Consider the following 25,121-nt stretch of genomic DNA (forward strand, 5'->3'; position numbering starts at 1 on the left):
ATAGTGTGTGAGTGTATGTGGTGCATGTGCGTACGTGTGTATCTGTGTGTGCGATATGAGTGGTGTGTGGTATGTGTGCGTATGTGTGTGTGGAGGGCTGCGTGTTCTTGGCCACCGGTTTATCTGTCCTGTAAATCGTATCTGTGTGTTCCCTGTTCAGTGACCCTGGTCTGATTTGGGTGTAGATCGCGAGTTCTGTTCCGAAGTCGCCCTGTGTCCGGCAGGGGGCGCCCCTGGCCCTCTTGGTCTCTGAACTGACTGCCCCGAGTGTCCGCCCCGCCCCACCCGGGCCCGCCCGGCCACGGGCTATAAGTTCGCGCCGGGCGGCTGGCCCGCAGCACCGCGCTGGTGGTCCACGCCCGAGTGTCCTGTCGCGTTCGAGCCGTCTCCGCTAACCTAGCCATGGCCGAGGGTGAGTGCCTGTGCCGTAGGGAGGTGGGGTTGGGACCAGACCGGGCAGGCTCCAAGTCCCGCAGAGGGGAACAACAGGTGGGCCGATAGGAGGGAACCTTGCTGGCCTTAAGTTGTGGGCTCAGTTCCCCCAACCCGAGGGCACAGCTCTTAGCCCTACCCCTGAATGAGGTGAAAATGCTACCGGAATGTGTACCTGGAAGGGTAAGGTACTGTCACCTTTCCCTGACTACTGAGATCTGCGTCCCTACTGTGTGCCAGGTACAGCGATGCTGGCTGGAAGGTTGCACCCCTTGGCGAGGTGCAGCCTCCCTGGCTGATTCTGTGGCCTCAAGTCGAAGGGGCATTCCAGCATTTGGTTGAGCACCGCTGAAGTCAGGCCTGTTCACTGAGGTCGCTTTGAGCCTTCCTGTTCTCCAAGCCCAGACCTTGACTGTTGGAAGCTCCATGTTCCCGGCTGTAGGTTAGGGACAATAGTGCCAGCCTTGGTGTGCCCAGGAGCGTTGAGAAGAGAGGAAAGGGTCCAGGGTTCTGATCATTTTCTGCCCGCCTCCTTCGTGTGGCATGTGCTCTTACATGTTTGCAGGAGGCACACGGACACACATGGGTCAGGACTGGTACGGATGGAGGATCTTCCTGTCTGACCAGAATCCCAGCTGACCATTGAGTCAAGTCCACTCAGGGATGGCCTCTGCCTGCACTGTGACCCCAAGGAAGGGACCCGGGGCAAGGGGAGAGGGGACACGAAGAGGGACCCGAAACATGTAGACAGGGAGTTCTAGAGGACTAGCGCTACTGTGTGGCCTTGGTCACTCCCTTCTCTGGAACCCCAACAGGCTGGGTGATATGTCACCTAAAGGGCTACTTACCCCAAGGCAGTTTTCCATCCCTATTTCCAAAAGTTGGGGGACCTGGAAGATGGCCTAGACCTTGGGGCTTCCTCCAGCAGGGTCCCACTGGTTCAAAAGACATGAGGCCTTGAGTTCTGTGATCCTGAGCTATCTGCTGCACCCTCAGCCTGTGGGTGGGATCCTATACCCGGTCTCCCCAGGCTGGGGGGTAGTTACCCCCAGGGTTTCTAGAGAGACAGCCTCTTTCCCGCCTGCCCTAGTCTTCCATGGTTGAGGATTTTGTCTGTCTGTCCTGCCTCGACAGCAGAGCCATTAACTTCTCTACATGGTGAGGTCATTACCAGGGCCACCTTTGAATCCTGCTCCAAACCAAAGTAGTCACCTGCTGTGAGACCAGGACCACACAGCATTTCATCTGAGGTGGTTCCCAGAGCAGCCCTCTGCACTTCTGGGACATTTCCTTCCCCTCAGTTTGGAATTCTTGTACAACAGGAGGTCCAACACCTGGGCTGGATGACCTGGGGGGGGCATCCACTCCCTGGGCCTCCACTGGACCACAGGTCCTCCACTGCCCTCCCCACCCCACCCCTATCAACTCTGAGAGCGCTGTGTCCACTCCCGACCTGAATGAATCCTCAGTCCTGACCATGAGCTTGCACAGACCCCCCCCCTCCCCCCCCCCCCCCCCCCCCCCCGCAACCTGTGCTTGCCCAGGTCCTCAGCTCCCTCTGGAACAGAAAACTAGAACTTCTGCTCCTCACACCTCTCCTGGGCTGGGTCCTCTCATAACTTCCTAGCCTCTTTTGAGGGGTTGGAGAAGGAGGCACGGAAAGGTAGGGACACTTGTCTAGGATCACAGAGCAGCACAGTGGAAGAAAGTGTAGATCTGTCATACTCGCCAAGTGTCATTTTAAAACCTTTCATTCTGGAGACGACTGGTCATCTGTAAAGCCGAGAGGAGAGTGCGGTGCAATAAATTCCTCTGCTCTCACTATCCAACCCGCTCCTGCGTCCGGCCCCTCTGCTGTGCTTGGGGAGAAAAATCTCATGTCGTATCAGCCGTGAGTCTGTCAACACATGCCATCAAAAATAAGGACTCCGCTTCACAATAGACAAGTCAGCAGAATCCCCTGAGGTCTCCTATCCGTTAGCGATTCAATTCCCGGCTGTCTCCTGCGCAAAGGGAATGTTTTAAAGTCTTCTTGTAAAAAGCCCCACACGTGGCAATGGGCAGAACCACGCTTAGTTTCTCATTATGGGGCCTCCCTTCAAGCTTTTTGGTTTGTTGTTGTTTGTTTTTTGTTTGTTTGTTTGTTCTTTCTTGCAGTTGAGGTGTTAGGGAAAACAGAGCCTTTGCTGGAGGTCTCCCAGAGCCTGAATTTTGTTGACTGTGCCCTGGTCCTGTCCTTTAGCCTGATCCTTAGTCTATGATATTTCTTGTACATTGAAAATTGGGTCTGAGCCAGACAGGAGGGCACAGGCTGTCTTCAGGCCGGAGGAACAGGAGTTTAAGGCCAGGCTGGGCTAGATAGTGAGACTTTGGGTAACAAAAGGGGAAGGGGAGAAAGGGAAAGGAATAGAAAAAGAGGAGGGAAGGTGAGGGGAGGGGAAAGAAGGAGAGGGAAGGTGAGCGGGAAATTATTTGGCTCTGACAACAAATGCTGAGTAACTTCAATAGATCCCATTAAAGCCTACTTGGAGGTTATGACTATGTGGTAGGCCGTGTGGACCAGGGGCCCTGTGCATCTTCACACAATCAGTTTACTTAATGCTTGCTGTGGCCCTGTGAGGTCCTGGAAGCCAAGGCCCAGAAACGTTGAATTGCTGGCGATCCCATGACTGGGGCACAGCACAGGTCCCTTCTGCTGCAAGCATGACCTTGTGATTAGAACACAGGAGACACTTAGCCTTGTCAGACTCCTGTGACCATGGGAAGCTGTGGGGTTGAATAGGTCAAGGCTGTGCCTTACAGAGGTGAGAGAATCTCACCAGGGTCTAAAGAAGGTCACGGGGGTGCCGAGGCCCCATATGTAGGTAGTGGGATTGTATCACTGACGACCACAGCCCCCTGAGAGATGCCATGGAGGCTCATGCCCCTTTTTCATTCTCTTTAGAGCTGATCCTGGAGAGGTGTGACTTGGAGATACAGGCCAACGGCCGTGACCATCACACGGCTGACCTGTGCCACGAGAAGCTGGTCCTGCGGCGTGGCCAGCGCTTCCGGCTGACGCTGTACTTTGAGGGCCGCGGCTATGAGTCCAGCGTGGACAATCTTACCTTTAGTGCTGTGACTGGTGGGTACCTTGGATCTCCTCTGTATCCTGCTCCTGGTGGGGACGGAACAAATAAATTCCACCTCTTTTCAAAGCCTTTCCCATCCTCTGAGGATCTCAGCTGTCATTAGCCCCATTTCACAGATGAGGAACTGAGGCCCAGAATAGAAGAGGGAGTGGCTACATCAGGCCACTAACCACAGCTTTCTGCCTTGGAGGTTCATCACAATCCTATAGGTGACTTTTCTGTCCAGCCAGCCAGTTCCCAAATAACCACGCAGAGACTTTTATTAGTTATTAACAATGAGAGTAGCGCATCTTCATAGTGTACAAAAGGATTGTTCCACAGTGTGAGGCAGCGTAATGCTTCCCACACTGAACAACCTTCCTGTCTCTTCTCACCAGGGCTTCCTAGAACCCACCAGACCTCTGGGATCTGGCTTAAACCAGCTCTGGGTAGTGGCGAAAGGGGCCTTCTAGAGGAAGGGTGGACTGCTGGCCTGCGGTGACGTATGACAAGACCCTCAGGCTCTCTGAGACTGATTTCATCAGCAGTCACCCTGGAGGGTTAAGTAAGATGACCCGGGAAATGCCTAGATATTAATGGCTGCTTGCCTCATTCCAGAGGCTTCTGGGATAGGCAAAGAGTGCAGGACCCTGTCCACCCTGTTCCCAGTCTCTCTGGTTGACCATTCCTAGGAAACTGGCCTTGAATGCCAAATCAGTTGTCTGACTTCTGGTAGGAACCACTCCCTCGGGGTCAGTAAGGGGTCACCTGACTGGGATTCTGGCCTAAGGGTGAGAAAGGCCAGCTTTCTTCCATCTTTGGGGGGCAGAAAGAGTGGCAGGCAGGACTTGTTGACCCAGCCCAGCTGAGGCCCTTTCTATCTGAGGGCTGTTTGATAAGCTTATCTTGGGGTTCACAGGCTGCCAGGATATCCCCTCCATCCCTTCCTCCTCCCTCCTCATCCACAGATGGAGCCATTACCCAGGGACACCCCACCCCAGCACCTGTAGGGCTCTTTCTACCCACCAAAGGGTCCTAGCCAGTCTCTGGCCTTCCAGGCCCTGCAGAGCGGAAGGGCGGCACTATGCCGTTGTGCAGACCTGGATCATGCTTGGGAAGGTGGCGCACATAGTGGGGTAGTCCACATGCCCATGCTCATGCCATGCTAATGCCCCCAGGGTGGAACCATAATGGGCTCCCATTTTGCAGACAGGGAGCCTGGGGTAAGCTAGACGGCCAAGTCACTCCCTCAGTGGTTAGATGCACAGCAGGCTTCAGTCCCTGACCCAGCTGTGAGTTGAGGCTCTCTGCCATTTAACCCCGTGTTCACCTGCATGGCCTCGATGTACTCCTCTGTGACATGGGTGACCGGTGAGCTGTCAGCCTGAGTAGACTGTGAGCACCCACGTTTCTTCTCCTCCGTCTCCATGGTCTGGGGAGCGGAACAGAGGTACTTAGCATCCCGAAGTCGGTGCTGGGAGGTACACTGACCTCCTGAACCCTGTAGCTAATCTCTGTTCGCCAGTCCCCATGGGTCACTTCCATCTGTAGGCAGTCGTGGCTTCCCTGTCCACTATCCAAGACCCTCCCGGGTGCCGGGGATGCCTGAGGGACAATACCAGGAAGCCAGGCTCCTACCTCCAGGCTAGGCTTGAGTCAGTGCCCAGCCCAAGCCTGACTGGGGACCTCCTTATCCAGCAGAGCCCTCTAGTTTATGCTCAGCCTGTCCTACCACTTCAGGGAAACTGAGGCCCAGAGAAAAGAGAGAGTGAGTCAAGCCACTCAGTGAAGGGGTGTGTGGCCCCACCCCAGCTGTTTATTTTCCTTAAGCAGTTTGGGGTCTGGTGGGCTCTGCAGCAGTCTCAGGCCACAGTGGACAAACAGCCTTTATTAAAGGACCAAACACTCTCCTTTTGGAGGGTGGAGGCAAGAGATGAAGCCAGCCCAAGCGGGGAGAAGGGAACAGTTGTGAGGCTCACTGAAGATGTTACCCTGGAAGCTATACTTGCCCCAGCCCAGGCTGTCACCATGGTCTGGACAGTGCCAAGACCCCTTGGGTCTCTAGAGTTACATGGATCTAAAGTGGATCTCATGGCACTCTCGACTGCACCAAGACTATTTTGTAGAACCCTAGCCAGGAACTTTGTGAGGAAAGCTATGGAAGCAGTGGTGGAAGCACAGGACAGTGTGTCCCGGCAAGCCCTCCTGGAAGAAAGGTGTGTGTGTGTATACATACACAAGTACATGTGTGACTGTTCCCGGATAGAGAGGTGGGATGTGTGTTTCCTGCCCTGCCCTAGGGATGGTATGTCAACAGAGACAGTGGCAGTGGGACCTGACCCAGGCAGGTTACCAGAGTAACCAGATAATTGATCATCCAAACAGGGACATTTCTGAGAAGGGAAGGGCGATGGTTGGGGTTGTGCTGGGACCGCAAGCGTAATTCTGACTGACCTGCCCCACCCACTCCTAACCACCTGACTCCCTTTGCCTCAGTTTCCACATCTGTGAAGTTATTTCATTGTGCTAAAAGTTATCTGTCTTGTGTTGTGGTCCTCCGAGTCTGCTATCTGGCCTGAGAACTCAGATCCTCGTGTCCCTTTCAGAGGGGACATGTCTGTCGACAGTCCCTGCTCCAAATGCTTTCCATGCGCCCTCACCGAACCCACCAGCTGTGCTAGGACACAGGGCGAGAATAATAGGCCATAATAACTGTTTACTGAGCACCTACTGTGTGCCTGGCTTGCCTTCCTGAAGCTTCTTGGCAACCTTAGGAGGAATGACTTCATTTCATAGATAGAGAAAGGCCCCATGTCACAGATAGTAGAACTCTGGCTTACAGGAACAAAGTCCCTTGCTACAAAGTTACAAGCCAGTTCCAGACTTGAAGCTGGCCCTTGTGGGGCATGTGGTCCAAGCCTGTTTCTTTGATGAAGATACTATGGGTCAGAGAAGCCTGGGTTCTTGGCTTAGGTTGCACAGTGCTGGGTTGCGGTAGAGGTGGAAACTAAACTCAGAGTAACTCTCTTGAGTCCCAGGCCTAGCTGGCTCTTTCCCAAATGTCAGCTCTGGAAGTCAGGGAGGGTTTGGATGCCTCCACCTCAGCCCCTGGCACCCAGACAGCCTCTTGAGGCCTGTGTCATGCCTATTAGCTCACGGTTATATTTGGTCCTGGGTGCAGTGGTGCTGGCAGACGGAGAGGAGGGGTGGAGGCTGGGAGGGAGCCCCTCGGTGAGCAGGCCCCAATATTGTCAGCAGTGGATGGCAGAGCCACAGAGAGGGGGTGGAGAAATAAAAATAAACTGCCAGGCTGCCTCCCAGCTAGCCAGAAAGCTCCTCTGTTTCTCGGTTCTCTGTCCAAGGCCAAAGTGACCAGCCCTGCCCACTGTGACTCAGGCCTGCCTGCGTGGGCCAGGCCACCCCTTACCTGGAAGAGGTCTGTGCAGACCGTGACACAGGACCTTTGGAGCCCACCAGGAAGCAGCATCTTTGGAAAAGAAGCGGTGTGGTGGTACCAGGGCCTTAAGACCCCAGAAACCCAGGGTCTCCTAAGAGCCCTCCTCTCCAGGCTTCCCTTCTCCACTCTCCAGCCCAGAGTCAGAGCTGTCTATAAGATGCACAGGGCTGTAGGGAAGTGATGACCCTCATGTGCTGCCCATAGGATTTGAACCCATAGCCGGAGGATCCCTGATAGGCTATTGTCCTCCACCAGCCTATAGCCAGGATCTCAAATGTTCAGGTTCTGTCTTGGGAGTATGCAGCTATCTCTGGAGGGGAGCAGCGGTATGCAGGAGAGGGATTCAGAGAGAACTGAGGGTCCCTGGTAATGTCCACCATCATTCCTGCTTGGTGTCATAGACAGGAAAGCTGGGCCTGTCTAACATCCCCTCTGATCCGAGGTAGATCACTGCAGCTCCCCCAGGCTGTACTGTCCTCTTCCTGGAGACTCTTTCTGCTTGTAGACTCACCATATGCCTATGGCTTTTCAAGTGGGCTTGCAATGCCTACTTGGCCAATGAGAAAACAGAGGTTTAAGGAGGTGGGGCCTCTTGGCAGAGTTCCTCCCATGGCTGGGGGTGGAACTAAGCCTTGACCCCAGGCCTGGGAGCCTGGACAGTGTCCTGCCAGCTCTTTGCTCACAGCGTCACCTCCCCTCCGCAGGCCCAGTTCCCAGTGAAGAGACAGGGACCAAGGTCCGCTTCCCACTGTCTGATGATGTCGAGGAGGGATCCTGGACAGCCTCAGTGCTGGACCAACAGGACAACGTCCTCGCACTGCAGCTCTGCACCCCAGCCAATGCCCCGATCGGCCAGTACCGCCTCAGCGTGGAGGCCTCTACTGGATACCAAGGCTCCAGCTTCGTGCTGGGCCACTTCATCCTTCTGTTCAATGCCTGGTGCCCAGGTGAGCCATTTTCCATCTATGGGGGATAGGGAGTGGCAGGAACCAATAGAGGAAATGTCAAAGAGGATTGATTGGGCGGGGCCACGGGTCAGCTCCTGTCCAGCCTCAAAATAAGGATTCTTTTGGCATCCCAGTTTATAGACAGGAAGCCAGGTGACTCATCTGGTACCAAAGGCTGCAGTCCAGGTCTGGGGCCCATGAGTTCCAACAGCACTAGCAGCTGGGTGTCTGGATCCATTTGACTAGTGTCACAGAATCCCATAGACTGATTATAAACATGGCTGACAGTTCTGGGGATTGGGAGGTACAAGATCAAGACCGTGGGTCACATCCAGTGAGGGCCTTCTTATTGTGCCCCAGCATGCTGAAAAGCATCACGTGGTGAGAGAGGGAGAGAGGACCAAAGTCTTCTATAGCTGTCCCAACCTGGAGGTAACTAACCCAGTTCTCTGTTAAGGACAGGTCACATTCGTCGGACCTCCCTCCTAACACCACTACCTTGGACTTAAGTTACAAAGCAAGAACGTTGGGGGCACAAGGTCGTGTGTGGTTCACGAGTCTCCATTAGGGGAGAGGCGCCCCCAGCTCATGGCCAGTGCCAGGCACTGTTCTCATTCTGTTCACGAGGCCCTGGTTTACACTCATCTAGGTTGCCGTAAGGATGGGAAACTGGGTCGAGTCGGGCTGGTGACTACCTCCTTGCGTAGCTGCCAGGGAAGAAGATGGCGGTTTCCTTGTTGCTCAGACAGGAAACCGAGACTCAGAGGAGTGGTTCTTGGAAGCTCCTTCTGTCGGCAGGGGACAGTGGCAGAGGAGGAAGTGAGAGAGGAGACCTGGGAAAAGCCCAGGCCAGCTTGGGTACTGGGAGGAGGTCAGGCCGGGGCGCACCTCCCCAGCCTCAGTTTCCCCATCTCAATTGTTTGCTCCTTGCTCTGACACGGTGAGGCAGGAGGGGACTCTCAGGCGGTAAAGCCTGGGAATTCAGTGGCCTTCCAGGCTAGCCCCCCCCCCCCCACACACACACACAGTGTCTGGCCTCTCTGCTGTTAGGCAACTCTTTTCTTCTCTATTTTGGGAAATTTTATGACATACTCGAACGGAGGCTTTTAAAATTCCTCTGTTGTGCCTACTTTGACTTGTCTAATTCTAACAGATGCCAGAACAACCTTTTTTTTTAAAAAAAAAAATTTTAGAGGCAGCATCTCATATAATTCAGGTTAGCTAGCCTCCAACTAACTGTAACTGAGGATGACCTTGAACTTCTGATCCTCCTGCTTCCACACCCAGTTAAAAATGACCACTCTGTTTTGTGGGGCTGGAGAGATGACTCTGTGACTAAAAGTGCTGGCTACTTGTTTAAAGGATCAGGGTTTGAACCCCAGCACCCATATAGTGGGTAACAACCATCTGTAACTCCAGTTCCAGGAGATCCGATGTCCTCTTCTGACACCCTTGGTGGGATGCACACATATATGCCAGTAAAACACTCATATACTCACACACACATACATATGCACACACACACTCACATGTACACAATGCTCTCCCCCCCCCACACACACATGCTTTCTCTCACACACACATGCATACTCGCATACATAAACACTCAATCGCTCTCTCTCTCTCTCTCTCTCTCTCTCACACACACACACACATACACACACACACACACTACACCAGGGACTCTGTTGTCTGCTGGCTTAGGTCAGTCTAAGCTCTGTCCATGCACACTGGGGAGATTGCTATTTCCAAGATGCCCTCTATCAAACATGATAGGACAGACCTGATATTGCAGGCCTGATATTCATACTTGAAGGCTGAGATGGGAGGATTGTGAGTTCAAGGCCAGACTGGGCAACTTGGTGAGACCCTGTCTCAAAAAGAGAAGGCTGGGGATGTAGCTCAGTGGCCGAATGCTTGCTTAGCATGCTTGGAGGCCTGGGTCCAATCAGCTAAAATCTGGTTTCTCCTACACCTGTCTTCAGACCTGTGCACAGTGCTCTGAATACAGCTGCCCAGTCTTTCCAAGAGTCCAAATGCCTCGGTCCTTGCCAACATGGACTGCATCTGCTAATGGCCTTGAGGTCATCCCCAATGGCATGTGGGGTGTCTTACAGAGCACACAGTACAGTGATTTTTTGGAACAGAGGTGACTTTGCTGAGACAAAGTGCCATTTGTTTGGGTGGAGGATGATCCCTTGCCAACCCACAGGGCAGGGAGAGGGCAGCTCCCGGGGATGTCCCCCTTCCTATGGCTCCGCCTCACCCTGTCCTGAGGGTTGGATTGGGTCCTGGCCAAGCAGTACAATGAGTGACTAAGGTGACCCACATTGCAGGGTCTGGAGGAGACAGGAAGTTGGGCTCGGGTGGGGACAGCTGTAGGGGGAAATTTCGAGAATGGCTGGGAAAGGGCTGGTTCTGCCGGGAAATGGGTTCCTCTGCCCTGGATCTAAGGCCACAGGATGGTGCCGGCGTGCATATGGCTTCATGTCCCCAGAGCATTCTCAGCGTCACCAGAAGTCAGAGCTATGATCCCAATACCATATGTGATAACCACACTCCATGCGGCAACCCTGAATTTCGCTTTCTCTTTTACTCCCCTCCTTCACTCTGCATGGTGGTGCTCAGTAATGGAAAACTAAGACCCCCTCCCCCAACCCCTGCCCCAGCTCCAGAGCCAGAGAGCAGTGTGCCCAGGGTGCCATCGCACTCGCCTTCCTCCCTGCAATGCAGAGGTGCTGGGCACTGCACAGGTCTACCTGGTGGTCTAACCTTGCCTTGCAGTAGCCCCCAGGACCCTTTCTCCAGCAGGCCCAGCGGGGACTGGAGTTTGCCATTCTTTTAGACACCATGAAGATATTTTAATTTCTTTTTTTTTAAAAAAAGGGGGCGGTGCTGGGGTTGCACCTAAGTTGATAAGGTGTTAGCCTACCGTACATGAAGCCCTAGGTTTGAGACCTAGCACCACAAAAGGTAGGCAAGGTGACTCACACTTGTGGTCCACACAGGAGGATCAGAAAGGCGAGGTTTTACCTTTAGCTGCATAGAGAGTTTGAAGTCGACCTGCGATCCATGAGACCCTGGCTTTAAAAACGTTTGCTGGTTTTGTTGTTTAGGTGAACCGTTTGATTGTGTGATATCAAGACATCAAGCATAGTTGAATCTTCTCAGTGATGGAGGGAGGAATTCAAGAGAATAGACACCCAGGCTAGGGGTACCAGAGTCATCATGAGGCCCTCGGTTTTTCCTCCCTGCCTCAGTTTCCCTGACATCATAAAGCCAGCCTGACCACTAAGCCTCAGCCTCGCTGGCCCGTCTCCTCCCTACTAGTCATGGGGAATCCTATAACCCATACCTTCTCTGGACCACAGCTTTGGCAGGTGTCCTAGGCTTATGCTGTGACCTTCCAGCCTCCTCGGTCATGTCTCATCGAGCATCCCTGACCAAAACTGGCCAAACTCTGCCTCCCTAGGATGGCGGTGACCCTTCTTGGTGTCTTTATGGCTCTGGAACCTTCTCCCCAGGGAGTCCTGCACCTTCCTAGACTGGCTTAGAAGTCTGTTCCCAGCGCCCCATACCTGCCACACCCTTCACTTTCAGGCAACACCAGGAGGTGCTGAGATGGGCTCAAAGGCCCGGGTCACATTGAAAATGAGCATCGGAGCAGGGTGCTGATGCACAGAGTGGTGGCGCACACCTTTAATCCCAGCACTCAGGAGGCAGAGGCAGGTGGATCTCTGAGTTCGAGGAAGTCTGGTCTACAGAGCTAGTTCCAGGACAGCTAGGGCTACACAGAGAAGCCCTGTCTTAGAAAACAAAACAGCTTCCTATTCCAGCCTCCTCCATCACTTATTCGGATGTTAGCGTTCTCAACTGCAGTGCACAGCTGAGCCTCAGTTTCCCCGTCTTTAAGACAGGGAGAGTAAATAGATTCATGTGTGTTCTGCTTCCATCACAACTCTGGGCATGTTGGGAAGTGGATGTTGGTAGCCTTGTCTCTAAATGATTTGTTTTTCTAATTGAGAGAGGCTTGGGCTAGGGAGTTAGCTCCCAGCTGCCATGTTGCAGGGCCCCTGACTTGCCAGCTCAAGCTGAGCCCCCTTGCTTCTGTCCACAGCGGACGACGTGTACCTAAACTCAGAGGAGGAGCGACGGGAATATGTCCTCGCCCAGCAGGGCTTCATCTATCAGGGCTCCGTCAAGTTCATCAAGAGTGTGCCTTGGAACTTTGGGCAGGTAGGACAGCGCCTGTCCCTTACAGTGACCACAAGCCAGCCTGTGTTGGGGGAGCCGGAGATTTCAAGATGCGAGGGGGTTACAGAGTCACCAGTCCATCCTGTTAGAATGCAGGATGCCCATATAGCTGCGGGCCCAGAGAGGTCTAAGGCTTGCCTAAAGTCACACAGCAGAGTCAGCACCCATGGGCTCAGGGTGAAGGATGAGGAGAGTCTGGGGGGCAATGAAACCAGCTGGGGTTCTCAGAGGAGGAGGTAGTGAAGGACCCTTGATATAGTGATGGCACTCAGCAGGTATTCAGTGTGTGCTCAGCCTGTGCCAGGAAGTGGGTGAGGACCTTGTTGAGACAATAATTCCCAAGGAGAGCCTCTCTCAGAGATACCTGAAAGCAGAAGCAGCCAAATCACACACCTAGCTTTTGGTAGACAGATCTGGGTGGGGCTGGAGTTTACCTTCTCAAGCACTCTCAGGGGTGCTGATGCTGCTGTCCTGCTCAGAAACAAACAAGTCTACCACATAAGTAACTGAAAGTAATAATCATTCAACCAGGCCATGGCTCCTTACAAATGGAGACCAGCCATGGCAAAGCTGCGGAGTCCCGGCTGGGCTGGACTCAGACAGTGAGCTGGCAAACTATCTGTCCTGCTGTTTCCGGTTCCCAGGCAGGGCCGGTTCTGTAAACCCAGAAACTCATTTTCTTAATTACCCAGCCTCCCAGAAACCTCTCGATCCTGTAGAGAAAACTTAGAAAGCAGAACCATGGCACCCGGCCGCTGGTGCATTGTGGGGTCTCTGAGGGTGGAGCTCATCTAGCAGCCTCTGGATCTAAGTCTGATGTTCAGACCCTCCTTGGGTGGAGCGAAGTCCTCCTGTATGCCTCAGGGTCATGCTGACTACAGCTTCCTCCTGAAGGATCGTAGCAGCAGAGATCCCTACCCAGCACAGGCAGCCTGGCTGTGGGAGTAAGTGAGCCGTGTCTCCGTGACGCATAAACCACAAATCAGTCTCAGCTTCCAGGGCTTTGCATTCTCTTCTGAGGAACAGGGTCACATCTCTGCTTTGACCTTTGTGGTTCTCCTTTGCCGAGACTTAACGGAGAGGAAGCCTCATTGTCCATGGTGATTGGGGAGGGCTTCTAGAAATAGGAAGCGTTTGAGCTGGGCTTTGAAGAGCAAGTAAGAGTTTGCCATACGAGAGTCTAGCTCTGTGGGGAGAACTCAGAGGTGGGGAAAACTTAAATGCTGTCTGAGAAGGACATTGTGGGTAATGGAACCTCAAGAGGTGAGATGGGGGAAAGTCCTGGTTGTAAATATCTCTGGGCATCAGGCTGATGACAATAGACAACAACAAGCCCTAGAGGGCTGTTCTGTCGCATAGAACAAGGCTTGATCCAGAACAGCACAAGATGAAGAGCAGAGGAAGGAAGAACCCTTGAGGTGCCAGATAGGCATGCCCCTTCCCCTCTTCACACACATGCCCCCCAGATGTCACACTGTTCCCTCCTCGGCCTTCAGCAGCTGGAGTCCTGGGACTGCCCAGAACCAGCTGGACGCCCATCTACTAGTGAGAGGGAGTGTGGTCCCTGCAGCTGTGGGGTATAGGACAACTTCCTGCAGAGGCTGGCCTCCCAACTTCCTGTTCTATTGTTTGCTTGGACACAGTTTGAAGATGGCATCCTAGAGACCTGCCTGATGCTCCTGGACGTGAACCCCAAATTCCTGAAGGACCGTGCCCGGGACTGCTCACGCCGCAAAAGTCCCATCTATGTGGGCCGAGTGGTGAGCGGCATGGTGAGTTTGAGAGTTCCGGCAGGCCATTCCCTTCTGGGATGATGAGGCCGTGCTCTGTGTTGAGGATAATGAGGACTTGGGAGCAGAGATAAGTCTCAGCAAAAGAAGTTTAGAAAGCTTTACACAAACAAGGTTCCCAATGTAGTCATTCACCCAGAAAATATTGACTAACGGCCACTAATGTCCTGGGCACTAGGGCAGAGCTGGGTCTAAACTGTGTGTAGCCCTAAATCCCATAATACTCTATTCTAGTGGGTGAGAGGAGGCAGACACTAGTGGAAACATAAGGAATGAGTGCACACGCATTGATCAAGATGCGCGGGCTGGGGGGGCAGGGCGAGCGAGTGACCGAGCACAGGGTCTCACCACAGGGCTGGCTGAGGAGCCTTCCTCTGGTGTGGTCCCCAGAGCTCAGGAAAAGATACACAGCCTGTGCTGAGGGCACGAAGAGAGGCCTGAATAGAGTGAGCAAGCGGAGCGAGTGGGTGCAGAAAGGGCTGGGTGGGCAGGGCCAGAGCACCCAGAGCCATGGGCTATGGACCAGAGGTTGAATTCTGTTCTGGAAGCAGTGGATTCTTGAGAGACATGTGGAGCCAGTGTGGGTGTTTAGGAAACTCAGTCACATCATGACCCTGGATTCACAAGGCAGGTTCAGGCCCTGCTGAATCAGATCCTTGCCCATGGCTTTGTTAGGTCTTCCTCTCTGTCTCCTGAGCCCTTGGCTGCACCCCCAGTTATCCCTAACATCCCATCTGGTGCGCCATGGCACACTGCATCTTCAGCCCTTCCTCCTAGGGTGACCTGACTTTGATCCCTTGCTCTATGCCTACTCCTCCTGACTTACCCTCCTCCCTGACCCAGACTTTGCCTCCCATGATGCTCTCTTGATTGCAGGTCAATTGCAATGATGACCAGGGTGTACTTCTGGGCCGATGGGACAACAATTATGGGGATGGTATCAGTCCCATGGCCTGGATTGGCAGCGTGGACATCCTGCGGCGCTGGAGGGAACATGGCTGTCAGCAAGTGAAGTACGGGCAATGCTGGGTGTTTGCGGCTGTAGCCTGCACAGGTAAGCTGCGGCTGGGTAGCCTGGGGCCAGTCTCAGCCTCCGGTAGCCCATGGGGACACAGGGAGACCTGATGTCAGTACTGTTTCTGCCCTTAAGATACTGTGTGGCCTGGAGAATGTGGCAGCTCATTAGTCCCTTTCCTGTTTCTCTTTTTCCCATGGATTCCATATGCTAACCCTTTCTCTAGGACCTAAGACCCCTTCCCTCCAAAGGACCTCCTGAAGTCTCCTAGAGAGATCCCATACCCCAGCCTCCCACCTAGGTGCCTTTGTCTCTGTATATGGCCACCTTCCAGATTGGTATGTAAAGAGACAAGGAAACCCTCAGTAAAGTTCACAGCTCAGAGACCCAGGGAGCAATGCTTAGTCTAACTTTCCAGTCTCCAGATGGATTTGGGCTAGAGAATCAGTGTCTCCAAGCCTCAGTTTCCCCACATGAGAAATAGAGGCAATAGTGATAAACTGATCACAGGGAATTCTGAGACAGTGCCACTCAGCTGAGTCTTCAAGCCAAGAACAGTTTGGCCTGGGGTCCCAGGGCATCTTGGTGGCCCCCTGGGTATTTTATCAGTGCCCGGCCCTCAGCAGCACCAACCACACTGACGTTTGCCTTGGAGGACTTGTGACACACTATCTGTCCGATAGTACCTCCCAGTGCTACTCTGGGCACCAGGCAGAAGAGACTGCCACACCCATGTCTTCTCCCAATCATCACATCCTAGCAAGCTGCTATTATAGGCTCCTCTTCCCCAGTGGGAAGTGGAAAGAGAGGAAGTGACTTGCCCAAGGTCACACTGCTGGCTCAGGGCACAGTCTGGCCCTGAGCCAGGTACGTATGACTCTGGGGAATCCCCAAGTCCTTAGACTGTGGAGATGAGGTCTTTCGGGACACTGTCCCGGGAACAGGAAGGGTGCTGACTCCATGACAGCAACCAGGCAACCCGGAGGCACACTGCATATAGAACAAGGCCAGGGCTTACAGCAGCTTCAGCTGAGGCTGCAGGAACCAGGCAAGAGGTAGCAGGTTACTTCTGTCCCTCCCCCTCCAAACACTTCTGTGTCTCCTGGCCAGAAGCCAAGGCCATCTGGGAAGCTCTTTCACAAACTGATGTAGGGCAAAGGGCAAAGGCCACACCCAGCCTCCCCCTTCAAAGATTCTAAGTCAATCAAAACGAAAAGTAAGGCACAAGTCCCATGACTGGCTCTCTAGGTGAACTTTTGGTCTGGCTTTATCTCTTAGATTCTTACATTCTTTTTCCCATCCCGGGAACCCGTCCCTTTTACAGTAAGGGCTGAGTGTGTCTCAGGGTTACCCTGCTTGCCTAGTGGGTCCAAGGCACTTGCAAAGAAACAAGAGTTGGGGCTGTAGCTCAGTTGGTAGAATACCTAGCATATATGAGACCCTGGTTGGCACCCCACCTCCACATTAATGGGCGTTATAGTGAATGCCCGCAATCTCAGAACACAGGAGATGGCGGCAGGAGGATCGAGAACAGAAATTCAAAGTTCAAGAATTCAAAGTAACCCTTGACTATGCAGTTAGGCCAAGCAGGTTACAAGAGACCCTGTCCCGAAATAAATAAAGTGGGGAGGGGCATTCACGATTCTTGTCCTCCTCTTTGTGTTGAGCCTGTGGAGTTGAGCTTAGCCTACCCGCAGCACTTAGCACCTTGCTCCGCCCCCTGCTGTTCTAGACCAAATCTGACCTCTCTCACCATCTGCCCTTTGCTCCCCGGGCTGTCATGCCAGAGGGTACTGGAGGTCAGTGTGGCTGAAGTAAGATGTGTAAGGAGATGACCAGGGCTCAGGGGCCACACCAGAGATTGTATTTCAGAATCACGACAGAGGAACATAGAGGGCATGGGATGACCAGCCAGGCAGGCATCATTGCCGGGCAAGAGTTGCTGGTGCATAATCTCACCACATGGTCAGTGGGCCCACCGTCCGCTGGGGTATAGATGGGCCTGTGGAGGCCCGAGCAGGGTAGCTTTGTCCGGAGCCTCAGCAACATTGTGGACTCTTCTTCACCTCCCCACTGCCCAACCTCCAGTGCTGCGGTGCCTCGGCATCCCCACCAGAGTGGTGACCAACTACTACTCAGCCCACGACCAGAACAGCAACCTGCTCATTGAGTACTACCGGAATGAGTTTGGGGAGCTGGAGAGCGGCAAAAGCGAGATGATCTGGTGAGCGGCCTGCTGTGAGGCCGGCAGGGGAAACCTGTGGAGCTTCTTAGGACAGGCTGTATACCAAGAACTGGACCTTGATGGCTGAACGGGAATGGGCAGGGGAACTGGCCTGGAGAAAACTGGGTGGAGGCTGAGAGGCAGGAAGCCCACCATAGACAGCCCTGCAAGGGATGGCCGGAGGAACTGGGAGGGGGTGGGGGTCTGGAATGTGAGTTGGGATCCTGGCAGGCTTCCAGGACTGCTCTCAGCTTCAGGGTAGGTGAGGACTGAGCCATCCCTATAGGCCAGGATTGGAGCAGGGAGCTGGAGCTGAGGTGCTCAGGGGGTGGAGAGGGGCCTGGACCAGGCAGGGAGTGAGGGCAAAGAAGGAGAGGTTAGGCAGCCAGACCTGGAGGAGAAGAAAGGGTTCCGAGATTGTGGAAGGTCAGGGGACAAGAAGGAGTCCCCACTAAAGAACTTGCTACTGAGACAGCTCCAGGGGAGGCCAGAGAGGTGGGTTCAGGGCTTCCCGGTCTCCCATAGGCCGTGATGAGTAGGGTCCCTGGGAGTGACTGGAAAACTGTCCCCTGCCTCTGTCCCCACCTAGGAACTTCCACTGCTGGGTGGAGTCCTGGATGACCAGGCCAGACCTGACGCCGGGCTACGAGGGGTGGCAGGCCATTGACCCCACACCGCAGGAGAAGAGTGAAGGTTAGTAGGGAGAGCATTCTGAGAGGGGAGCTGGGATGGAGGAGCTGCAGCATGGTGGTGCCGAGATGCCAGCCGGAGGCCAGCAATGGCGCAGCAGCACTTCATCTGTGAAATCGGCACACCCCTTGTGCAGGAGGCAAATGCCAACGAGCACAAAGAAAAAGCAACATGTTGGGGGCTGGAGAGATGGCTCAGCTGTTAAGAGCATTGCATGCTCTTCCAAAGGACCTGAGTTCGATTCCCAGCAACCACATGGTGGCTCACAACCATCTGTAATGGGGTCTGGTGCCCTCTTCTAGCCTGTAGGCATATATGCAAACAGATAAAAAAAAAAGAAAAAGAAAAAGCAACATCTTCCCCTCCCAAAAGAGCCTCGCCAATTGCTTCTAACAATCCCAAATATGACGTTTGTATGTGTGAGACAGACAGACAGCACCAAGGCAAGGTCTGACAAAAGGCATGGAAATCCCCTCGGAATATTTTTTAAATGCACAGAATCCAAGGCATGGGGGTACAAAGACTATCAAAGTTCTAGAAAGTTCTAGAAAACCCCCTTTATGGCATAGTAACACTTGATCCTTACAGAGCGAGTTCTAGGTCTGGGGCCCCTGTATGTGACAGCTCCTGCTATCTGGGACAACTGCAAGGTCATGGGGAATGTCTGTGGTTCTTATTGTGGCAGTTTGTAACTGCCCCATGCTTCGCTGCTTGATTTTGTCATTAGAGGACAAGCTGCCGAAGTTCTGTAAGATAAAGATGTCATTTTTCTACACCTAAAGTCACCAGACCTTTAGGTTCTATTAGAAGCTGGGCAGGGACTGAAGAGCGTTAGTGTTAGGTGGCCTTTTGTAGCCTTGTCCATATCCCAGTGTGACAATCCTGTGTTTTTATTTGCTGTGACAATGTCCCATTTCAGGACATGACAGAATATCCCCACCCATCTCTAGCCCCTAACACATTCTGCATTGGCTGAGGCCAAACAGTCATGGGCGCTGATTTCCACTCAATGTATCCAGTTGGTGGGAGTGAGACCTGGCCTCCTGATGCTCTGAAGATGCCTTAGGGCGCATCTCTGTTTGTCTTATCAAAGACTGTGGAGCTTCATACAGAGTAGCTTTACCTTTGTGGTTCATGGACCATCATCAGGCGGTTGCAGACAGAACTCCACAGCGAAATGCAGCTTGGAGAAGTGACCAACTTGCCCAAGGTCACACAGTAACAGGAGGCGGAGCTCGGACTTCAGTGCCAAGCCCAGATGCATTCTGGGAAAGACCTCCCTGGTCAAAGAGTTGTCTGGTCCTGAGAGCTTCTGCTCACGTGGGGCAATCATGGAGGGGTCAGGTGTCACTCTCTGTATAGCTCTGCCCACTTCTCCCCTTATCCCAAACAGGGACCTACTGCTGTGGCCCAGTCTCAGTGCGGGCCATCAAGGAGGGGGACCTGAGCACCAAGTACGACGCACCCTTTGTGTTCGCCGAGGTCAACGCTGATGTGGTGGACTGGATCCGGCAGGAAGATGGATCTGTGCACAAGTCCATCAATCGCTCCTTGATCGTGGGGCAGAAGATCAGCACTAAGAGCGTGGGCCGTGACGAGCGGGAGGACATTACCCACACCTACAAGTACCCAGAAGGTAGGTGTCCGCACTCTCAGAGCCTTTAACCTCTGATGAGCAGCTAATTTTACTAGCCCGTCAGCCTTGTTCTACATGTGTACATCTCTAGCTCCCCGAGACTAGGCTTACAGACATGCGCTGCCGTGCCTGGTTCTTACAAGGGTGCCAAGGATCTGAAGTGAGCTGACCCATGCCCCCACCTTTGTCCCCCTGGTTTATAAGTCTCATTTTTCATTGATCTGAGTCTCCATAAAACTGGAGAGCATAGCTGCTAAGTAGGAGAGACATGGATCTCAGGAGGGAAAGTGGTATGTCTATGTTGTTTTACCGTACTAATGGGGTGCATTGGGGCAGGGTCTTTAGCTGTACACAGATGATTGTTACAGTGTATCCGTGCCAGAAGAACTTGCAGTCCAGGGAGGCTATGAGGTGCATTCCTAGAAACCTGACAGTAACAGGTTCAATCCCACCTAGAGGGCAGCATCTCTTTCTCGCTACTGGAGAATCAGTAAGGAAAAGGCTTTGCAAGACTGCGTGCACCCACCAGCCCACTCAGTACCAAGTCTCACTGTGTGCCAGCCTCCGTGACACTAACGGAGCTGACTGAAAGATTGTAATCCTTGCACTGCCTGGCCCTCGCTAAGTCCAGGGCTGCCTGGGGTTAGTACTATATGGACATGCTCTAGCTGGAAAGGAGAAGACAGAAGAAAACATGCTTCCTCTGGCCTTCAGAAGGTTCAGGGCTGGTAGAGCGATAGAAAAACAGGTGTGGAGCTGGAGGGGTGGCTTTGCTGCTCTTACAAGAACATGGCTTGGTTCCCAGCACCTCCAAAGTGCCAGCACTCCCCACACAGTGGCTCACAACCATTGGTAATTCCAGTTTCATGAAATCCGACCCCCCCCCCCGGCCTCCATGGGCACCAGACATGCATGTGGTTCACATACATATATGCAGATAAGCACCCATACACATGCAATAAATCTTTAAAAAATGAAGAATAGATATGTACCCAATAACACGGGGAAGAAAAAGAAAGGGAACACAGGGGAGAGGTGAGTGGAACACAGAGGAAGACTCAGTAAGGAAGAAGAGGGAAGGGCAGTCAGGCGGAGTAGTCCCGGTCCAAACAAACCACTGTGTCCCTGTTTCCTGTGCACCAGTCACTGTCACAGCTCTGAATGTGGCACGGAGATTTAAAATATATATATATATATATATATATATATATAACCTTGATATATATATATATATAGCCTTGATTCTTGATCTGCTGAGGGGTGGGGGGCTGGTAAACACCTGAACGGAAAACAACCGAGGAAGCAGTGGTAAGAAAAGCTTTCTTGGCAGAGGAGTAGCGTAAGGCTGGATCTTGAGGGTAGTATAGGAGTTCAGTTGTGAAGATGAGATACAACTGCCTCCTCCTGGCACAGAATTGTAGAGAAGAGATTGGTTCCCTTGGGCTGCCAGGATCACCCGGACTCTGAAAAGCCAGCTTGCCCTGTCCCAACACTCTCCCATTGTTGCGGATCAGGTCAGAGTTCTCTTCCTTGTTGTGCAGGGTCGCCCGAGGAGAGAGAAGCGTTCACCAGGGCCAACCACCTGAACAAACTGGCCGAGAAGGAGGAGACGGGGGTGTCCATGCGGATCCGCGTGGGCGAGAGCATGAGCATGGGCAACGACTTTGACGTGTTCGCCCACATCGGCAATGACACCTCCGAGACCCGTGACTGTCGCCTCCTGCTCTGCGCCCGCACTGTCAGCTACAACGGGGTGCTGGGGCCCGAGTGCGGTGTTGAGAACCTCAGCCTGACCCTGGACCCCTACTCTGGTAAGGCTCTGCCTGCCCGGAGCATCCAGTACTTCACGTGTGCACCTCACCTCCCAGACCCTTAGCCAGGCATCATGGGGGCCAAGCCTGTGCTAAGCACTTCCTTAGTACTGTGGTGTTTAAGCGTGCGCGTGTGTGTGTGTGTGCGTGCAGGCGCGAGTGTGTGTGTGTGTGTAAGCCAGACGGCACCACAGTGTCATCCCTCAGGTACCATCCACCTTTTTTTGTATATGACAGGCTCTCTCACTGGTCAGCTAGTCCCAGGGGTCGGTTTGTCCCTTCTTGCCAGCACTGCGATTACAAGCCAGGCTCTGCCCACGCCGCCCTGATTCTCCTCTGACACCCCCCACCCCCACCCCCCCAATCCCCCACTTGGGTTCTCATGCTTGCAAGGCAAGCACTTTGCTAACTGAGTGGTCTCCCTAGCCTCCCAGCATGCTTAATTCTTATAGCCAAAAGAGAAGTGAGGGCCGGCATGATGGAGCACTCCTGTAATCCCAGATATCTGGTGGCTGAGGCAGGAAGATTGAGAATCTGAGGCCAACCTGGGCCACATAGTGAAATCTTGTCTCAAGAAAAAATAGTGATGTCGAGGGGGGCAGATGTAGATTCCATCCCTGCACCCATTTTCTAGATGAAAAGATGGAGGCACACAGTGGTCAAGCCAGGGGTTCAAGCCTGTCTTGTTTCATGGCATCTTCCCATGACCCTGCTGGCTTTCCCAGCCACTGTGCTCCTCTGCCACAGCCAATTCCCTTCTTGGTGCTCTCCTAAAATTGTTCTGGACCTTGAGGTCACACACTGAGCTAGCCCAGTGCCAGGACACAGTCCCGCTCCATAGCCCATTCACCATTGGCCAGTGTGGACTTCGTGTACTGTTGGACCATCAACACTTGGTCATGGGGAGCAGTGTGACCTGGAGAAGGGGCGGCCAAGCTGTTACTCTCCGTGCTCCCACTCCTGCCTGCCCTCAGAGTGCTTCCGGCTCTTTAGCCAGCACTGTCAAGGCCAGCTTTCCTGGACAGACAGGCCTGTGTTTGGGACCAGCTCTTGACTCCCAGGCCTGGAAAATCCCCTTAGCCTGGGCCAGGGTCCCAGCACTGACACTACAGAAAGATGCATTCTGAAGCCAGCTGGACCTGCGGGGCGTTTGCCTCTGCCACCTTCACAGTACACGATGTACAGACTGGCCAGGTGACCATGCCCATCATCTGATGGACAGCTTCAGGGACTCAGTGCAGGTGTGGAGTCACTGTGGCCAGGACCTGGTGCCACGCTTCTGCTTCAGTATGAGACCCAGAGCGACTGAGAGGCTGGGTCTTTCGTTACCCCTAGGGTGACACGAGGCAGTATCAGCTCAGGGTATCTCTGCGAGCCTTGATGGCCTGGCAAGAACACAAGTGACCCATCTCTGACTGGATCCCAAGTGAAAGGCAGGGCTTCATCCATCACCATGGCTATGTAAGGTAGCCTGGATACCCAAATTCTAGTTGCCACCACCTGTGCTGTTGCCCTGGGCAGTTCTCTTCCCATTTAGGCCATAGGCTCCCATTTTGAGGCTCTGCAGGCAGTACCACTCACTTGAGCCTTTTATGAGCTACCCTGAGGGAGGCAGTGATGAACCCTGGCCAAGACCTTACTCCCAGCTGCGGAATCACCTCTGCCCCACAGATAACATCAGAGCGCCTGCATTGTGCTGCAGGAGCTCCGGTTGGGCCCACCGTGCAGTTGAGGATGTTCTGCCTGCCAGGAATCCATGAGGGACAGCCCAGGGAACAGGGAGGACAGGGCAGGGGCTCTGTGTGCTGGGCTCTGGCTGGAAGGCATAGCTAGTCCAACATGGCCTTTTGGGGCTTCCAAATCCAAGGAGCACCTGGCTGATTCTTCTCCCTTTTTGGCAGTTGTTGACGCTTATTGCTCTTTGATGATATGATCTGGGGACTTCCATGTGCTAATGGACAGGAAACCAGGCCCAGGACAGTTGAATGGAGTCCAGTTGTCCCAGCCTGGCTGCAGCCCAGTTGCTCTCCCCCTCCTCCACCCTGCTCTCTCTCTCTCCTTCCTCAGCCACCAGTAGGTCAGGAAAGCAGTCAGTGTGCCTCACTGACCATCCCCAGGGGACCTTCTAGAACAGGGCATAGTGTCCAAGGGAGGACTGAGGCTGACAACATTTAGTTTCTCCTCCCAGCAAGCATTTGGCCTGAGGCTAAGGCCTGGTCACTGATCTGTGAACACTGGCTCTCCAGGACCTGCCCTGGCCTGGCCTGGCCTTCTGGCAAAGCCAACAATTATGGCCACATCTTCCTAATGTCCAGTGTTTCCTCTTTCTATTTTGCCCCCAGGGTTGAGCTGATTATTCCACATTTTTGTCCTCATGGGCACAGAGCTTGGATCCCCAATCATGTCGTTGGGCTGGATTAGGTCCCTCTGGGGACGATGCACCTGGGAGGGCCACCCACTGCCTAGCTTTCTAAAGCCTGCACCACCTGCTGCTTGAGCCAACAATAAGCAGGCCATGGCCCCCCAGCTTTGTCAATCCTCCAGCTGACCTGAGCAGCCGTCCCCTGGTAGGAGCTGAGCCGTGCTAATTTGTCCTTGGCTTCCCAGGCCTAGTGAGTCCCCTCATTATCAATTAGCCCTGGCCCCCATGACGTGAACATTCTGCCAGAGTGCAGTAAGCAAGACTTTGTTGGCTTGTATTTATATTTATTGTGGTGTTAGTTTGCTATAAATAATGTTGAAGATCTTCTCTTAGCAAAAGATGATAGTGATGATGGTGGTGATGGTGGTGATTATGATCATGATGGTGATTATGGTGGTAGTGGTGATTGTGGTGATGATGATCATGATGGTGATTATAGTGGTGGTGGTGATTGTGGTGATGATGATGGTGGTGGTAGTGATGCTGCTGATGGTAATGATGATGATGATGGTGATAATGGTGGTGGTGATGATGATAGTGGTGGTGATAGTGATGATGGTGATGATGATTGTGATGATGATGATGGTGATGATGATGAAAGTGATGATGATGATGGTGGTGATGATGGTGGTGGTGATGATGGTGGTGGTGGTAATGATGGTGATGATGGTGGTAATGATGAAGATAGTGATGATGATGGTGGTGATGATGGTGGTGGTGGTAGTGCTGATGCTGCTGATGGGGATGGTAGTGATGATGAATTGATAGCAAAAGGGATTTATTTGCTCAGGGTCTCAGTAGATGAGGAGACAGAATGGGTTGTGCAAGCAGTAGATCCCAGCTCTGGGCTCCTTTCTCCAAACCTTCCTGTGTCCTACAGAATCCTATTGCCCTCAGGCCTCCATTTTCTTGCCAGAAAAAAAAATGAGATTAAGCCCACCCTCGGTCCCTTGGTTGTGTGCCATTGTTAAGGTCAGAGCTCTGCCCTGTATATGCTAGTGACCCTGGAACAGACAGGGTGGTCATCTTCCTGGGCTCACACAGCCAGTTGGTGAGTGCTTCCTGGCAGAGGCATGTCTTCATCTGTAAAATGGGTCAAGGCTGTGGGCCCAGTGGGGAGTGAGTTCATCTTCAGGGGACAGGTGATGCTTGGGCTCCGGTTCAGGTGCCTGGGTGGCATGTTCAGCTGTGTGATGATGCATGACAATACCATTTTACTTGCCCAAGCCTTGGTTTCCTTGCATGTAAACCAGATGATGATCCAAACACAACCACACTTGGATTGTCAAGAAGGTAAAATGGGAGGCATTGGGAGAGGCATGGTGCCTTCCTG

The 25,121-nt window shown here is 53.3% G+C and overlaps 1 protein-coding gene across 1 annotated transcript in view; it reads left to right on the plus strand.

The window, feature by feature from the left end:
• The first annotated feature begins 286 nt into the window (after positions 1-286).
• Tgm2 (transglutaminase 2) overlaps positions 287-25,121 on the plus strand; it is a 28,712-nt gene continuing 3,877 nt past the window's right edge. The window contains exons 1-10 of the mRNA XM_041670662.1: positions 287-412; positions 3,377-3,556; positions 7,704-7,946; positions 12,064-12,182; positions 13,844-13,972; positions 14,867-15,044; positions 17,094-17,229; positions 17,819-17,922; positions 19,313-19,555; positions 21,097-21,366. Of these exons, the coding sequence (XP_041526596.1) occupies positions 403-412; positions 3,377-3,556; positions 7,704-7,946; positions 12,064-12,182; positions 13,844-13,972; positions 14,867-15,044; positions 17,094-17,229; positions 17,819-17,922; positions 19,313-19,555; positions 21,097-21,366 (1,612 nt within the window). The 5' untranslated portion in view covers positions 287-402. The remainder of the gene's footprint in view (positions 413-3,376; positions 3,557-7,703; positions 7,947-12,063; positions 12,183-13,843; positions 13,973-14,866; positions 15,045-17,093; positions 17,230-17,818; positions 17,923-19,312; positions 19,556-21,096; positions 21,367-25,121) is intronic.

The sequence above is a fragment of the Microtus oregoni genome, unplaced genomic scaffold (assembly GCF_018167655.1).
Source record: "Microtus oregoni isolate MIOR12 unplaced genomic scaffold, Mior012 000020F_ref0000438, whole genome shotgun sequence".
Taxonomy (NCBI): Eukaryota; Metazoa; Chordata; class Mammalia; order Rodentia; family Cricetidae; genus Microtus; species Microtus oregoni.